This window comes from Poecile atricapillus, chromosome 9 (genome assembly GCF_030490865.1).
Source record: "Poecile atricapillus isolate bPoeAtr1 chromosome 9, bPoeAtr1.hap1, whole genome shotgun sequence".
Classification (NCBI taxonomy): Eukaryota; Metazoa; Chordata; class Aves; order Passeriformes; family Paridae; genus Poecile; species Poecile atricapillus.
In genome coordinates, this window is record NC_081257.1 from 12,948,662 (window position 1) to 12,968,250 (window position 19,589).

Consider the following 19,589-nt stretch of genomic DNA (forward strand, 5'->3'; position numbering starts at 1 on the left):
TGCAAAGCAGAGTTTTCGTTCCCCTTTTGTTTCTGCCACAGAGCTATGGATTTACCATATGGAGTACCCATGACAACAGGACCCTGTGGCAGCTATCCTCAGATAAATCCTGCTCGTGCAAACACTTTCAAAACAGGCAGAATATCTGAGTCATGCAGGAAACCATGATGTACTCCTGTGGTTCACCTTTCAGCTGAAATTCTTTGCACTCAACCTGTATGTTCATGGAAGCCAAAGAGCAAATAATGTGACAAATATAAAGGATTTATTCCAGGAACTGAGTAACTGCTTCATGAGTCAGACTGGAATTAACCTGCAAGGCTGCAGAGAGGTTAAATTCAAAGAAGGTATTTCAGAGATGGTGTTAGGATTAATACAAGTCTCTTTGCCCACAGAACTGGGCAAGCTGAATGCTGAGCAGCCTGTCTCCAGAAGCCCAAGGACAACAGTTGCTGCTTGTATTTGTAATTTGTCTCCAACTTGCGGTTCAGCAAGCCCACATCCACCGCCAGCACTGAATGTCAAATCAGAGGGACAAAACCTGCCCTTTTTTCAGCAAGATTCCCACATCACGCTCCTTAGAGCTGCACTGGTGTTCATAATAGCACTCTCTTTTATCAGTACAAGCCACTTGTTGCCAGCCTAGCTTTTTCCTACTGAAAGCACATTTGTCAGGCAGCCAAGGGTTTGCAAAAATAAAATGTCCAGAGGGCGACAGTCTCTGCCTCCACATAATCACACCAGAAAGATGTTCTTGACAGAAACTTCCTCCCACTGAAGTTCTCCCCTCTCTCAAGTCCTCTCTGCAAGAGAAAGCTGGACTAGTATTTCACACTGTTTGTTAAACCATCAAGTTAAGCAAATACAAACCTCTGCCACTGTCCTCTTAGCTCTGATGAACAGCATATTTTGGTTTTCCTTAAAACTTACCATACTTAAACATAAAAAAACCCCTGTGGTCTAAAGCAAAACAGAGTGTTCACACATTTTTGTAACAGCTCAAAAATATCAAATGGTATAATACCAGAAAAACCATTACTGCAGTAGAATCATGCAAAACTTTTTCATAACCAAGATGCAATCCCAGGATCTCAATTTCATGGACTAAGCTGCACCTCAGACAACTCTAACTTCTCATATATTAATTTGTCATAGATCACAGTAATACATAGTCCCCTTCACTCCCCTTCACCCCAAAAAAATGAGCAGATGAATAAACAAGGATGCACTGCAGACAGTGATGCCTTGAGTTTTAGCTTTTATGTTTTTCATATTCTGAGGTGCCTAGCTGTGTAGTTTTAAGCTTTGTATTGTCAGTGAGCTCTCTTCCAAGAGCAGATAGACAAAACAATTCCTTTTCTAGATTGATACCAAGGACAATCGTTACAAGTTTCAGGCCCAAAAGCATAAGCAACGGTGGACTGAAGAGAGAAAACAAGAAGGGTGTGACTTCATAACGTGAAGCAGGGATTGAACAATTAACCCTGATATGCACATGAACCAAAACATAAAAATGTGTGACCTCGTGACCAGTAGTCCATTTTGTGACCATTTTTGGTCCAGCCTGGCCAGTCTCTTGTACTTCCTAAGGTGTATCCTTTAATGCCTTTCAATAAATACCTACTTTATTCTTAAACCTGTCTAGCCTCTGTTCTAGGTCAGCCTTCTCTAGGCATCAACAGGTAAATGCAAAGATTTTGATGAGCAATAGCAGTCAAGTTTGATTCTTTCTCTCCCAGTGCTCCACTCAATCCTGGCATTAGAGAAGTAAGATACCAAAAGGGAAAAGTGAGCAGTAAAAAATGCGATGACAGGGTACTCGAATTTTTGTAGAACATTTTCCATTACCTCAGTAGATGAGAAAAACCAGGAAGCTCAGGCATGAAATTTCAGTAAAATGTACTACCTGAAAACCTAAATCTGCTAGCTTAAGTATGATTTTTTACAAATATTGTGTAGTAAATGCCATATTTTCCATGGATTTGATTTTTATCTGAAACAGGAAAAATGTCAGACTTTCTTGTAGAGAGACAAAAAATGTTGGAGAAAAAATGTTCTTGTTTTATTAAGAAAATTAACCTTACAGTCCAGAAGGGTGCCATGCACAAGGGATACACAAGAAAAATACTGTGATGCTGAAACTTAATGAATTTACAGTTCTTACTATTCAATCAGTGCTCTGAAAGTAATCAGAATAGGAACAAAAAGCCAAACCATAAATGCCTGATTTCTCCTGGGTAAACTGGTAGCTAAACTGCAGGGAATTTATTTTAATTCCAGCAGCAAGCAGGGGGGCTTAGGAGACCCCACATCAGATTAGCAGCAACGCTTTACAAATGGGCACTATTGAATTCCACGGCATCCCAGCTATGGAAGAATGTTTGTATCGCGAACCCGGGAAGGCGGACGTTACATGCCCCTGCCTCCCTCTCTTCCAGCCTTTCAGGAAGCTATGAAGCTAATTTTCCCCAGCAGTATTCTCTAAAGAAAAAGTTCACTTCTTGTGAAGGTAACTTGTATTTTTTAATTATTATTATTATTTTATGCCTCCCCAGGGAAGGTGGGGAGGAGGGAGCTTCCTTGCTCAACAGAGAAAGAAATTTTCCTGTATGAGTGCCAAGAATAGACACCCTAAATTCAGCGATCCTAATCTCCAGCCATCCATCAGCAGCAGGGTGGAACCAGCTGATTCAAATTTTCTATTAGCTGGTGACTTTGTGTACTAAAATAAGTCTCTGTACCACCCAATTGTTCCTGCTGCTGTGCTCTGCAAAGCACAGACTTGAGCAGCAGCTACCTTGGCTGTAAGTACTTCCCCAGCAGGCCCTGCATACCTGGCACGGTCCTCTTCCCACCAACCCTTCCAAGTCCCTCAGTGCTCCTGGGACTTTACACCATGAGCCTTTCCTACAATAATTGCTCAATTATCCCTTCAGCATGCATCAGGGAAAATGCCAGCTCCAAGTATCTTCAGTACTATGGGAAGCAGAATCTGGGTACAAACAAAGCTGCAGAAACTACTCGATGGTAAGTGTCCCTTTACAGGACCAGTTAGTATCCATACACACAGTGATCAAGGCACATATATAGGGCACACTGTGGTACAAAGGCAGGATAAAATAATAAACCCTCCTTATCTACATTTTAAAAGGCACAGGAAAATAAAACAGTTCACTAACATAGCTTAATAAACTATCCTGTTGGTCAAATATTAAATAAAGCATGTTCATTGCTTGTTGTTTGGGCCAGAAAATAAATTATGTGTAATTGATTAACAGTATTCCATTATTTACACAGTAAAATCAAGAACAGAATATATAAACTGGCTAACAGTTTGAAAGTAACACTAAATAAAAACAATTAAAATTGTATGACTAGGGCTAACAGCAAGCTGTTAACCCCATCAGACAACTTACACAGTTGGTACTCTGAAAGTTTTTAAGTGCCATAGATAAGTGCCACGTATTGGGAACAAAAATAAACAATGTGAGACCAGTTCACCTCAGTTAGAAAAGCATCTGTTGCTATCATTATTGTAAACCAGGTCTCACTGGATCCTGGCAGCATGGGCCATGCACAAGTGTGTCAATCTTTAGCCAAGATACAGGCAAATGTTTCATGAGTTCAGAAAACTCCTGAGTGCCAGGAGAATGTCAGGCACAGATATTTGGTCCAGAGATTCTCTGAAGCTTAGAGCCCAGAACACTTTGGACTCCTCACTCTAGTTCAGAATCTCCATCAGCCAGGGAGAAAGGCAGCTGCACATGTCAAACAAAGGAGACAATACACCTGCTACCAAAATTGTGAAGAGTGACTATGGATTTTTGGTTTTTCAGGTAACCCATAAAAACAAAGATAAAAATTTAGAAGGCTCCAGACATCCCCCTCCTAACTACCTTCCTTTCTAGTGACAAAACTGGCATTCAAAAAACCAACACAATGCCTCCAAAATCAGTAGTGAAAATTTAAAGGAGAAACTCATATTTCCTTTTTTTTTTAAGAGCTAAAATTTCAACAGAAACCTGAGGAAAAAAAAACAAAGAAATATGAATTAGCTATTTGATGAATTTAGTAAGGCATTTTGAAGAACCTCACTAATCATGCCCTAGCAGGGATCTTCCTACTATTAAATTAGTAAAGCAAACAAACAATATTCAAGGAGTCTGCCTTATACATAGCAAACACAGTATTGTATGCCAAGTGTTTACTCTCCTATAGCAAATTAAGGAGAGATATTATGCAATCCTCAACTCGGCTTTATGGAATTTTGAAAAGAAGAATGTTAAATGTTTTCTTCAAACAATGAAGCTTTGAGTTAGGAACATCACCTATCATACCAATACATCAAGTAAAAAAATGCTGAAGTTTGTGTCAACTTGGTTCAGGAAGGGGTAAACAATTAAGTTATTTATACACTGTACATCTCCACCTAAACCATTTATCATGAAAAATTCTACTATGCAATGTGTAAACAAGTGATTCCCCACTGTTGACTGAAGGGTAACCATCACCAAGGCCAAACCTGTGCCAGCAATGTAACACCAACCACTACAGACAGCTCATCTCTCCAATTCTGACAGCAGAGTACAAACAAATCCCCCTCCAGAAAGCATCTCTGTTTTCTGCTACACTGAGATGGGTCAAATACAATACTATAATACAAATCACTATAGCAGATGATGACGGTGATGATTTTTATTATCTGTGTGACATAGAAACAACATGCATTAGGCACAGCTTAAGTTCTCCATGTGAATCTGACTGCAACTTCAACATGCTATCACTTGTAAGGCATCCTGTAGGAAATTTCTTTCTACCTACTAAAATAAATACTGTTATTCATTAAAATGTAAAGATACAAAAAAAAAAAAAAAATTACTTGCGTTCTTTGTGTTATTTAACTAAATCCTACTTTGTTTTCCACTGTCTTTACATTTTCAATGTACTGCAGACTGTGTAAAATACATCAGTGGAAAGCTGGATGTTTTGTCACTTTGGAAGGTGAACAAAGCCAGTCTCTGGGAGAAACAAACTGATCAGACTCCAAAAGGATCAGCGAAAAAACAGCACCAAATTACTCAGCTGGGTTGCACTGAATAAACCAGTCACTTGAAATAGTGATTTCTGTCTGCAGGCAGACCAGATGTAATACACTGGGTAATACAAACATTAGAAAGACCCATTTAAAGGTTCTGGAATATAGTAACAATTCTGTAGCCCACCAACATCTGTACAGGACAAATATTTCCAGTTCCCATATATAGCACAGAGAGACAGCTTACCCTTTCCACTTGTCCTTCTTTGTGCTTCTGTTTATACACTTTCAGCTTTGGAAGGAAAGTCTCTGTGTAGTTCTTGTCTTCCATGCCTTGGAGCAGTACCCCGTGGAATGCCAGCCTGCAGGTGTTGGCATGAATATCTGTATCCAGCTTAGAGCCGATCACAAGGCACAGTTTAGGACAAGTGACTGGTTTTTCAAACTCCAGCAAAGCCCACTGTTGTTTTGGGAGCTGGACTTCTCCTGAGTGGTCATTTTCTTTGTTCTCCTCTGAAGAAACTGAGTCCTTGGACAAATATTCCTCCTGATAAAGATAATCTTTTTCAAAATCAAAAACATTTTCTTGAATTTCTTCATTGAAGTTAGCAGGGGCTGGACTGAAAAACATCACTCTTCCCATAACTGTTTCATGACCAACTGTGATGTGGAACTTGGCTTTAGTCTGAAGAGCTCCTCGAAAATACTGAATTTTCTTCAAGGAAATTATGGCAGCGTGGATGGTGTGAAGTGAATCTGGGGTGCAGATCAGGCCTCGTTCCAGCAGTTTGGGATCAAACTGGGTCACGCAGACACCTACTCTGTCACCCTGCATTGCATAAGTCACAGGAGTATGGAACATCTGCATGGACTTGACCCTTTTTGTCACCTATAGAAGAAAGGAGAACAAAAAGAATGAAACAATTAATTGCACATGAGTGCATGAGAAGCACTCATGTATGCTTGGCACATGATATATGCTAATATTGTGATGCATCAGCCACGCATGACACCCTGCTGTCTTCTAAGACAACTGACCTTCTAGAAGAGTCCACAACTCAAAAAGTAGAAAGCCAACAGTCTGAGAACTCCATCACTTAAAATTACCACATATTTGAGCCCCCTAGATCATTCTTCCTCTGTTCATGAGACTGAAGATTACCATGACCTCAAGTATGTTGATATTTACATCATCTGTGCTGCAGTACCCACACTACTATCTGTAAATAATCAGATATACCCACACTGTGGAATAGCTTAAATATACTCCCTTAAGCATCTGCAACATCAGAAGTACAGCACTGCAATGGCCATTCATACACCTATGTGCCTGCTTTCCCACCCCTTCCATGAAAATCCTTTCACTCTCCTCTTTGACATGGCTGAATAAACTGTAAAATGTGCTGAGCAAAAAGACTTTGTATTTGCACAGCACCCAGCACAATGAACTCTCATGAACCATCACTACAAAATAATCAGTAATACAAAAGCCCACCCTTTCCTAGTCTATAGTATTCCATATACCAAAATAGAAAATCCTCAAAGCTTTCTTAGGAAGATTTGAATGTTCATAAACATATAGCTAGCATTGCTGTGACTAAAATGTGAGGCTCCATATCTCAGGAATATTATAGGAAAAGTGAAACACCAATCACTGCGTATAGTAAAATTTCCTAGATGCTATCCAATTTTGGCCTTAACGAGTTGCTATTGTATTACTTATTTCAAGGAAAGGAGAAGAATAAAATAAGCTTTTAGAGATCAGTCTAGGCTCAGCTTGATCAGACTAAACCGGTTCAGCTTAATAATGATTCATTTTTGGCTTTTTTCCTTTTCAGCTCAGCAAACCACCACCCTTAATAAGTATACCTGTCCACTCAAATTGCATGTAACCAAAATGTTTTTCTGGTAATACATTTATGGTGCCACCTGTTGCATTCATACTAATGATGGATGCTTGGGTAGGTAATCACTCTGCTTCATACATGCCTACATTAGACAATTTTTTTTTATTGCCAAAGATTTCATTTCAGTATTAAAAGCTATCTCCTAAATAAATTTTACATACTCTGACAAGAGTCCTTAGTACAGAAAAGTTACACACGGCATTTTGAAAGGCTGAAATCTCAATATTCAGATCCAAGAACTGAGCATTCTCATGGAGAGTTCAGTTCCACAGATAATTTTTTTAGTATGCTTTTATCTAAATACAGTAGATTATACTGTGACTGTGTATAGAACAACAGCATTGCTAAGACAGATCTTAATTCTCAGCATAATTTCTTCTTCCATCTCCCTTTACTTAGCATCAATTCTACAGCTATCAAAAAGGTTCATGCCAAATGCTACTGTGCAACTCTCAGCATTCAAGCCTTTACTTTCTTATTCAGCTTAAACTATTCTCAAATCAATCTCCAACCACTGCATTATCCCTTAGTAGCCCATTTTATAATCCCAGCCTACCCATTTATCTTCTAACTCCTGAAATTAAAAAACAAAATATGCAAGCACTGATGAAGAGATTCCAAACCAAAGGACTGGACTTGGCAGAGCTGGGTTTCATCCTCAGATGTCTCACAGCTTCAGTGCACAGCATTTAGGCTGAACAATTCAGAACAGTCTAGGGAACTTAATTATTTTAATCATAGGGCTATTTACTCAGTAATTTATAATACTGAAAATACCAGCTTTTCCCCTGCATCTTAGCTGCAATGCATAAGTGGAAACAAAACCATGTTTTTCATGTTCTCCTTTTCCACAAAGCCTGCTGCCCTGCATGGAGGACATCTCACTTGGCTCCAGATGATCTGTCTACACCTATTCCCAATATCACCTGACTCAGAGGGGAACAAATTGCAGAAACTTAGACCAAAATAGAAGAGCAAATGAAAAGTCTACTGGCTGAACTAAAACCTTCAGTAACTGAAATATTAAGAGGTCTCCAAATAAGTCAGCAAAGAATGGTCACAGGCAATATATAGAAAGTTTTTTTTTTTAAAAAAAAAGAAAATCTAGCAGCTACATGCCTTCTGGAAAACAACAAAATATTGTATTCCTTTTGGAAATCATAATTATACAAATAACAATACCCATGAGCTTCACCACTATGAATATTGTTTGGGTTCCCTGAGCCTCTGGCTGCTAACCAAAACCAAAAGAAACACCCTGTTACAGATTATAATGTTATTATTACAACATTTCTCAAATCAAATGCCACATCAATGCCTGTGAATTCCCGAAGAATCCACAAAATATTATGAGAAAGGAGATCAAGAGGTATGTTCATATAAGAGAAAAAAACCTCACTAAAAATGCCTGAACCAAAGTAGTTTGTCAAGATATTAACTAATGTCAAAACAGACTTAAAAGGCCGCTGTAAATACTTGATAGTTTCAGTTTCAAGAATTTTTGTACTCAAATATACATTCATTACCCCTTTAGCTAAACCACCTGAACAATACTAGCCATATAGATAAATTGGAGAGAAACAATTTAGCATTTACCTCCAGCTTTCTATTGACTTCCAAGATGGTATTTTTAAAGGCTGGAAGTAGAGGGACTTGAATCAAATCTTTCCCAAACCCTTCCTTCTTTCATCCACTACCTCTCCCTCTCCAGTTTCAATCATTATTATAGTTGCAACAATAGTGACACAAGTAATGTTTAATGACCTCAAGAACAGTTTGGATCTTGACTAATTCTCTCTCAGAAAACATTATCCTAATTGAAAAAACATTGTAAATTTGCAGAATTATGTATAGATCCACCCATCCCACCGCCCCCACCAACCAAAGCAGGTTATCTGTGCTGCCCCCAGCTCTCCCCCAGGAGGGGAGCCCTGCACATTGTGGCTGTGCTCACTCAGAGCTCTAAGAACCACCTGATTTCCTTCTAGCTGGGTCTGACTTTCAGACAGGTCTGTTTGTCCTCAGACACAAGTAGAAAATGACATTCCATCACTCAACCTACTGAGAATCACCACTTCATGCTGATGTATCCATTACCCTGCAGATTATTTAACCAGCTCATCTATACTGGTTCTAATTCGTACTTATTACTGTATCTGAAGTTTCCATAAACCTATCAGAGAAAGATCACATTCAAGCCCATTCCTTTTTTCCCCTCCTATTCTCAGCACCAGAACTGTCAAAGGAACACAGAGCTCAGTATCATAGCTGACCATAACCTCTGTTCCAAGAACATAATGTTTGTAGGAACTAGAATCTGACCAGAACAATGCCAGTGCAACTGGGGGATGGATTAGATCACCCAAGTGAGTTGGAGTTGCATCTCCTTCAATAGGTCAGACATGGAACCAGCAGAGAAGTGAATCAGGGAGTTGGTCTGCACCCACTGTATCAAATAACAAAAGCCAGAGTCACTTTAAATCACTGATTTCCTGTTTTCTGAGCAGACCATGAACATCAGTACAATATTTCACTCTGATCCTGACTGACAGAGACATTTGCCCATGGTTTAAAATACTCCAAATCTAGGGTTTTTCTTCGAGAGGCTCAAGTACATAAGTAAAATTCATCTGTATTTTGTCTGGCCTCTAAAATACAAACCCAGAAGCACTGAAAAGGGTGCAACTGACCCCCAGTATTAGATTTGTTTCTCTTATGCATATCTGGTTTCCCTATGTAAGGGATCCCTACAAGCTATAACAGAGTTCTAAGCTTTCACATATTTTCTTTAGCTTTACAGCAATGGATTTTTCAAGTAGAGAGTTTGGGCTGGATCACTCAGTCTACCTCTCTACCACCAGAATGAGGTAAAATATTTCAGAGCTCTGTCCTGAGCAACAGGAATTTGTAACTGAGACCAGCTATGACAAATATCTTTGGCATTTCTTTGCATTTATTTCAAGCACCCCATTTTAGTACTCAAAATGCTGTCTGGAAAACAACTTTTATCTTCTGTTGTCCATGAAAATTATGCAAGGACCATTTTATCAATCCGTTCAAACTGGGAAAATTAGGTCTTCAGACACAAAGTGAACAATATTGAGTGCAACTTTAAAGTGACAGGCTCTGCATGTGAACCATGTAGGTAAACATGGAGAACTTGGATACCATTAGAAAACTTGCCACAAACTTTGCTAAGAAATTCACACACATTTTATTTTCTTGTGGCACAAGGGAATTGATTATATGTCAACATATAATCAAGAGTCACATCATTTGCAGAGATTTGCTTCCTGCTTTAAATTTTAGTTTGTATAATCACATTCATGTTCCTAAAGCATATGTAAAAAGCCATAAAAATGGTGAGAAAGAAGTTTGTATTCAAATGAAGACTCAAAAACACAAAAGAGAAATCAAAAGCATCCAAACAGTTCAGCCCCTGAGATAAACAAATGTATCCAATATACGAGAGCCCATTATTTTAAGACCAAAGGAAAAGCCCACTAAGATTTTCAAAGCAGTTTACTACAGACTAATAGAAAACAGGATACAGAAAAAGTCCACTAATGACTTTTTGCACCGATATGTCAGACCTTTTTTCCTTTATTTATCCAACTTCCATTAAGTTATCAGCCATATGCCATTGCTCATAGCTTTAGATAAAAACCTAGCCATCCTACTGCCTCTCAATACTGTGAGTGCATCTTTCTGATATGAGATAAAGCAACCATACTTGCCTGTAATGCTGATGAAAAACTGCAAAGTTAAAATAATTAGTCTCAATAATATGTTAGAGAAAATACTGATTATGGGTGCAGTATTTATAAAAGCAGTATTGCATATGCATTATAAAAAATGACCCCACTTCAAATAGTGAGGACTCCAACAAGTTTAAAAAGAAAAGTCACACTTCAGAGCCCAGTTGCTAAGAGCTGCATCTTTAAACTTACACTGAACAAGGAACTGAAACTAAGAAAGCACCATTTCAGTCCTGAGGTTTAGAAATACACCAAGTGCAAGCCTACCCCAATCAATACCCTAGCAAGAAAAAACACTCTGGAGAAGTATAAACTGGCCATACATGCTGCAAAGTGCCAAATACATGAAACACCACCTCACTATCATCCAGAAGTACATGATTATAAGCAGAAGGGGAGCAGCAAACTCCCAACTGCATGACCAAAATGCATCCCATACTTACTGCTTTTGAAAGCGTGATCTTCCTTCCTCCCTATTGATCTACTACAAATTCAAATAAAGAATAGTATCTCATGTTCTCTCTTCCAGTATCCTCTCTTGGTGGTCAGAAGATACCAAATGACTGGTCTCTTGTCTGAAAGGCTACCACAATGACTGAGAATTTTCAATCAGCCTGTGTTTAACCACATCAACTGAAATGAAGCAAAGCTTCAATTCAGACATTTCATCAAAACTGCTCCATACATGTAAGCAGATCTTTTTATAAATTCTTTTCTAAACATGAAGAATTTTGAATTCTTTGCTTTATGAGGGTTGGCAAAGCCAAATCCCATAGATGAGCAAGCAGCCATGTATTTAATAAAGCTGGCAAACCACTCCTGCTCAAAAGCATTAAAAGGACATATGGGCTGTGAAGGCACAAGAGAGCAACAATGAGCCATCAGAAATAGAAAGTCACATCCTCCATCAAAATAAGAAGGAAAAAAATATCTTCAATTTTAAGAAATAATGTACCAAGTATTTTCTAGATTCTCTGAGTTGCCTTTGTGGTTCATGTAGTAACTAGTTAGCTGCAAAATTTTAACCAGGAATTCAAATCAGCATAAAATGGAGATAAAACAGGATGTGTCAATAAAACAAGAGCTGTCTATAACACATCATTGAACAGCAAATCACAATGCAAACTCTGCCCACTTCTGAGGTTGTGGAGAGCTTTCTCTTCTGAGTCAACATCACAAGAGCAACTATAGGACCAGCTACAAAGAGTAGAAACCTCAAAGAGTCAGAAATAATTCCAAGTTTGTGGGTTCCAGCAAGATCATGTGGCTTAGTAGGAATTTGCTGAAAGACCTTGACTATTTCTAGAATCTATTATTTCTGCATGGCCTCACCTCCATGTGAGAAAGGAATATAGCATCTGGAGAAAAAATTATTTCACATTGAATGATTCTTTTAACTTAATTTTTTTAAAGTGAGTTTTATAAGGGCATTCACCATATGACCACTGTGGTGCTTATGTAACACCACACTATTACTATCAGCTTTTATTTAATATATTCCTCCTCCTGGATGAAGTAACACCAGAGCCTGAAGAGCCTGCACTGCAACACTGGCATAAAGCAATGTAAAAGGGGATACTAAAATCCATTTACGTTATTTCCTTTCCCAGCATCTAAAATATGCACCCAGTAAATAAAGAAGCAGGTCAATGACCTTACTCTCATGCTACTCTGCTTCAATACCATAATTTTAATTTATATTACATGTATGCTGTATTCATGCAGAGAGTCACAAATCAAAAGATTAAGATTTTGCAGGTAAACTTAAGTGACCTTCTGTGCTTAAGCAGTCTCCTCTAGCCTTTAAATACATAAACCCCAATTTTTTTTCAACAAAACCTAATCTATCCCATGTACAGGCCAGACAAATCTCACTGAATAAAAAAACCTGTCCTCTATTTATTTTCTTCTCATGACTGAACTGCCCAGAATTCATTATTTCCTGTAAACTATCAAATTCCCACAGTATTACATGTAGGCTATCTTACTGGAGTATTTACTTGGTAAACTCCAGTAATCTTGTCACCCTTGTGATATAACATGGCATTACGCCTCACTGCAGATAAACTCAACTGCATCATTTGTCACAATCCAAATTCTCAAGGAAAAATAAACAAAACAAAACAATGTCCGCTTCTTAATTTTTCAGAATTATTATAATTTCACAGCAATATTCCTCATCCACAGCAAAGCTTCCTATAGACTTAAGCACTTCAGGTAACTTTTAACTCACACCAACCTCCCTGAATCCATCCCATCCCTCCCCAGCCACACAAGAATGTCGTGAGAGGTGTTGCCCAAACTTCATTCAAGTCATGACTCTATCTCTGTGCTCTGCCCCAGGAGACAATCAGGCTGCTCAAGCACCTTGCAGCATTTCCCAGTAACATAAGTTCTTAAAACACTCGTTGGCTCCCACCCCTCACCTCTGCCAATCCTCACTGCACTTTTATTTTCTCTCTGCTTTGCCTCTTCTAGATTTGTGTGAATCTTTTCAGGCAGGACAGGACCACCTCCCATTATAGTTCTCTGACCAAAAGAGTCTAACAGCCATACACATCAAATGTCTGGTAGGTAAGGAACAGATCCCTACACTCCCTGGACATGTGGAGGGATGCAGAAGGCAGACACCTCCCATAATCCTTTCATTTCAAAATAACGAAAATATCTCAGGATTTTGTGTTGTTTTTTTTTTAACAAGAAAGGAATATTAAGATGTCAAGTATCCTAAATTAAGTGGTACTGTTTGTACCACCTATCATCACAGATGACAAAGCATGCATTTTAAAAGCATAGTATAATGCCAGTGAGTTGAGGTAGCAAGTATCTATGCAGACAATGTCAGACCCATAGTAAAACTATGACACAGAAGCAGCTTAACATTTACATTCCAATTAAAATTTCTGCAACTTATCAAAAATATTTCAATAAAACATTTTTCAAAGGAAAAAACGAAGTCAAAACCAATGCAAAGTTATAGGTTAAAGAAAGGCTGTCTGGAATTTTCTTCTTCCAACAGAACAAACTGAATTACTTTTTCCAAATAGATTTAGGTTTAGAACAATAATAATACTTTTATCTGAAGACTTCAAAGTCACATGCAAAAAAATATATCACAGTAAACACAGGGTTGAAGGTTTTATAGAATTTCTACCGGCTTTTTTTTCTTCTTCTTTAAAAGAAATTTGTTTACTACCAGTCTTTGAAAAGCATAAAAGGGAGGAAACTATAGGGAAAAGAAGAAAAAACTTTTACGTGTAAGGAACATTTGGAGCTTTGTGAGAAGGCTGGTTTTGACAGAATATGCGACATGTAGCCCAATGTGAGTAATATTATATCTCAAATAAAAATCAGCCCATGAATATACATAATCCAAAAGGTAATTCTCCCAATCTCTGAAATGTAATGGAGCCACTCTAGATCACTGAGGCATGAATATTTACCGTATTCAGGCTTTACTGCTCTCGATCTGGGTTCAATTTTGCAAATTAAAATGAAGGCTCTGTGGATAGAGAGATTAAAGAAGAGCATCCCAAAGCCTGCCTGTTTCCTTGGTGTGGTAGCAGTGATCTGGTTACCCTTCTGTTGGGTTATTTCTTTTTACTTACTGGAGTAGTTCAAAAGCAATTGAGAGTGGAAAAGGAGGTCATTATTGGGTCACAACCTTAGAGTTAAATGCTCACTAAGGAAAACAAACAGAGTGAACATAAAGCTGCATTTAAAAATAAAACCTGTAATGAAAAATAATATTTTCAGCTCTTTTTCTTCTATTTTGAATGGCCAAGGGGAGAAATAAGAAGTTGTTTTGTTCATTTTTTGCCATGAACAAAGTTCTCCTGTCCTTTCTCTAAAATAAGCTTGTTAATAGAAGCCATGATTCATACAAAATGAAACAAAGGTGATGAATAATTACTGAGAGATCTAGTAGGCTTCATTAGCTATGGCAAACGTTAACATTAATTGTGATGGGTTGTACATTTTCTAGGAAAAGCTTAGAATATAAATACAGCAGCACTCCGGTGCTACACAGCAAACAAGCAAGCACAACAGTACAAATCAAATGATACACTGCTGCTCCTGGTGAATTCCTTCTGCTAATTACAACCAAAACAAAGGCTACCTCTGCTTGGAGAGGAGAAGAAAAGAAAAAGGAATTAATTATGATCAGACAAGTATTTTTCGCAGTACTTTTTAGTTTACGAAATAAAAAACAATTGGCATACAAAATCTTTATAGCTTTCCCTTGAGGCAGGATTTTTTTAGCGGCAAATTTTAAAGAGTTCAAGCAATTTTCTATTACAAGTCAGTAACAGTGATTAAGATTAGACGAGTAAATTTATATCCTCTGCACTTTCACAAGTCCTTAGGATATTTGCAAAATCTAAGCATCTAAGTCTAGAGTAAAGAACAAATGGATTTAACCCTACCACCTTGGCAAATTATAGTAAGCTGTTAACGGAACAAAGCAGAACAGTGAAAAGTTTCAAGTGCCAAAAATAAACTCTAATGCAAAGATAGCTGGTAAAAAATGTCAGGTTTACAATAATGATTCTGATTACTTCATTCAAATACAGTCAAGAGATAACTAAGGTAAAAGGTCAGAAAAACGAATGAAAAAAATTGGGGAAAGAATGAAGATACTCCCTCTTCTGAAACTGAAAATAAAGGCAAAATGTAGTCATCATCAGGTAACAAAAACTGCATTTACTATATTGAGGTGCCATGTGATAGCTTATGAAACAAGAAATTCACACTTTTTTGCTTCTGAGCTACGTCATGGTACCAAAGGGTTACTGTGCTTTGAAACCTTCACCAACAGCCTTACTAAACATTTAATATTTTTCTTTCTGCTTTCTTAAAGGCCCCAGATGTGTTCTTGCAGATCAAAAGAGACCAACTTATAAAGTTAAACGAAATCAAGGGCTTTTGTTCCGAGGCATCATTGCTGAACTAATTATTCCTGGATGTTGTTTAATGAAATAGCGGTGCCATATATTAAAACAGTTAACAGATGAGTTGTGTGAGTTATAGGAAAGGTCTGATCTGGGATTATAAATTTTAGGTTTTCTTCAAAGGAGATGAAACAAACTACTCACAACTCCCCAGTCCTTTCTGTCACTGAAAGACTGAAATAAAAGAACCCAAAAATGTATGAGAGTTGAAATATCATTCTACATATTTACCCTTCCCTGAATGATACAGGACTAAAGATGGGGGAGTTAAAAAACCTCCCGAGATTCTCTGAGATGGGGGAACGAAGATCTAAGTTATCCTGTCTATTCCCTGAATGCTACAAAGCACAAGTTCAAATAAATATTGGTAAGTCTTAGAAGAAACTTCATTCTAGACATACACATGCAAAACCAGAAAGGACTCCCATCCTAAAGCAACCCAACACAAATAGTTATGAGAGCAATTAAGTATATTTATTATCAGAAAAAAAGGCAGGAGGGTAGGTAGACAAAGAGGTATTCCAGCATCAAATTATTAGCAGAACTAGATCTTTTACATTACTCTGCAGCCCCCAATTGCATTCCTATTTTTGGTAAAATGCATATTTAACTATACAGTTACCTTACTGAGAGAAACAAAAGACCCTTAAGATCCCTAAGGACATCTCAGGCAAGGAAGGCAACTTTTCACTCTTAGACATTCAGACAATAAACACGTAACTTCCCTACTGATATTCTCTTCTGTGTTTGTATTTTACAGCCTGACACAGGCCAACCCAACACTTGACACCCAATTAACAGACCTAGGAGCTGGAGGTCCGTATATTGATCACACTAAATGGGATTAGTGTGAAATAAAAAGTTCAAAGGGTCTTGACCAAACTTCACCACAGCCCAGCTGTGACAGCTGCTATGAATTTGTGTATCCAGTGCCTCACGTTTTTATTAAGAGGGTTCTGGTGCACAAGAGTTTGCAGCAGCCTATGAGATCATGAAGGTTCACTAACAATGTCAGGCTCTGTAACTGTAGTGACTGACCAAAGAAAAAATCCTCTTGCTTGTTTGCATAGGTCTTTTTGATTAACTCATGAAAAGGACCCTCACCTCTGATACAACAAGCATTTACAGTAGACAAAGAGTAGTGACTTCTCTGCCTCTCAAGGTTTTGTTAACTTGCTATGGAAGAGCTGTCCAATTTGAAAAACCCTAGGTAAAAAGAAGTAATTCTCGACAGATGCTGCAGGCACACCTAGTATATTCTGACAATGACAGACAGGAGCTGTATTCAAATGATAGAAGCACAAACTATTATCTTCTAAACACTTCTAATCTTCTATTATCTTTCTATTTGCCTAAACCTTTCAGCTGTCATCAGGCGAATAAATATTTCTACATTCTGCACACAGGCATTTGTTACTGGCAGTCCTACTGACATGATTTTTAAAACCTTAATCAAGATCCAAAGAAATTACAACTATCATCAGCATATTTTAGTATTTCTGAGTACTTATGCAAATCCATTTCTTATTTAAAACAAGTAGTCTCATTTTCCAGTATCGAGTATCATAGACACCTGTAACAAACAGCAAATCCACTGCAACTCAGGGAAGGGAACAAGCCCATCTTGGGCAGAAATGTGCAAGTACCACTGAGCTACAGTGAATGCTCAACAGAGTTCTCTTGGCTGTTACAATGTTTACCAAAATATTCACAATAAGCTATGAACAATATGCTATTTTGCTTTTGTTGCTGTTTTTATTTATTTAATTTAGAACACACTCTATCAGAATATTTTCTGAGAAATATCCGTTCTGGGCATTTATATATCAGTGATAAGGAAATAGTCATCAGTCAGGAGAAAAAGATGGTAAACAGTTGTCAATTTATAAAAAATTTTAATCCATTATGGGTCTTTTAAAAGGAAGCAAGATGTGGTCCATGAGGGAACCTTAAAAATAGGCTCACTGGGGTTGCAACATGCATTTTTAACAGAGAAAACAGCTTCAGAGCCATCAGCAAGAACACCTGAAAGCAAATCACTAAGGACAGAAACTTGGTAAAACAGGGGCAACTTGAAACCTATGAGAGAACAGCAGCATGTTGGCATGTAAAGGTATTTCACAGAGTAAAGAACAATTCTTTATGTGGTATTGTAGCACACCAAAAATCAGCTTTTCATTTCCTTTTTGTTTTTTTCTATGTATTTCTCTTCTGCTCGATTTCTTTCCTCACAGAATCTGTCACTTCCTGTCCTTTGGGTCTCAGGACTGTAGCTGCCCGATCACACCTGCTGAGACAACCTTCACGAAAATGGCCAATGACATTTCAAGGTACCACAATTAGGTTTCAAAATTAACATTCCAGGACTAGGAGATTTCACATATGACTGCTCTGTCTGCACTCAAGACTGGAAAACTGCAACTGTCACTCCCTCCCAAATCCTGAAAGCTAGAACCTTTTATTTTTTAATTAAAGTTGAAATTACACATAATCCAAAGTGTGCAGGCCACAAGAAATTCTATGAGATGACTGAATCCAATCCAAAGAAGCTTATCTAGCCTATCCAGCAATACAAAAATTTTTCATTATTAGAACCTAGATGGTTAGGGTTGGGTGTTTGTATTTTATTTTGGTGGGGGAAGGGGGAACAGTGTAATTTTAGAAGTTTCATCAGATTTTTTTAGAAGTACTTCTTCATGATCAGGCTTCCTTATCCACAGATTTTCTTCATCATAATCACTGGATCTCATAGCTCCAATTTAGCAAAAAGCCTTCCTATGTTATCAGTTTATTTTCTCTGTGTTAAAAGTTGCATTAATGTTCATCTACAGTAAATATAAACACAGAAGATACATCACAGTGATGTACAAGGTTCAGTTACCTGGAGACTGCATAAAGATATAATTTGGGATGCACTGTCCCCATCCTGTATGACATTTCTAGCACAATACAAGGGCTTGAAAAGAAAACACAATTTAATTCAAAGTGACTGAGCACATTTTGGAAGTAAAATGTCTGCTAGAAAAGCCTATGACTAAGCTCAGAGTGAATCTGAAACTAAAAACCAACCATATCATTCGAAAGAAAAACGTCAGTGTTAGAAACTCTTGCTACTACAGCCAAAATTCATTAGAGGAAATTAAGTCAGCAAGTTGGTACAACTGGTGAAGTTTTATCACTGTCTTTCAACAGCAGGAGTGCAGGAAAGATAATTTAAACAGAGATGAGGCCAAAGATAAATAGAAAAATAAGAAAAGCTTTTAACTTGGCCAGTAAGCCGAGTTTCTCAAGTCTCTCTAAGGAGATCTTTGCTTCAAACTGAAGAGACCAAGCTTCAAGAATCAGTAAAACAAAAATGAGAAAAAATATACATACAACATTTTAGCATACATTTATATCCCACTGGCTCTAGATTCTATGTGTAACACATATATACATTTCATACTCCTTCAGAAAATTGGATTTAAAAGAGAAAAGTTTTTACATGAAGTTCGACAAAACAGCTGCCATTAGTCACTTAATTTAATTTTTGTCTTTCTTAAAAGGCAAAACATCACTGTATCAACTGAAATATTCTCTGTTCAGCCATCATAATTTTTTTGCATCCCCTTTGAATATCATATTTTAAAACTATGATAGTTTTTTCATCCTTTTCCTATAAAAGGTAGGTAACACATTGCCTTTGGGGCTTTTTTATTTTATAAAAATTGGATGAATTGCACACATTGTTTAGAAAATATCCCATCCCCTTATTTTTATGAAAATATTATCTGAAATCCCAAAAGGATGCTAATATTTAACAAAAAGCATAGGGTTAGCCTACTAGGATACCAGGTCTGACAAGTTATCTAAGGCAAAGACTTATTTCAGTCGTTTCAGAGGAAAAACATGAAACCCCAGTACCTTACCAACCATGCAACAACAGAAACGAGGTTGC

At 37.6% G+C, this 19,589-nt stretch overlaps 1 protein-coding gene across 1 annotated transcript in view; it reads right to left on the minus strand.

The window, feature by feature from the left end:
* Nucleotides 1-19,589, minus strand: part of EEFSEC (eukaryotic elongation factor, selenocysteine-tRNA specific) — a 125,217-nt gene that overhangs the window by 56,092 nt on the left and 49,536 nt on the right. The window contains exon 5 of the mRNA XM_058845096.1: nucleotides 5,283-5,924. Coding sequence (XP_058701079.1) covers nucleotides 5,283-5,924 — 642 coding nt within the window. The remainder of the gene's footprint in view (nucleotides 1-5,282; nucleotides 5,925-19,589) is intronic.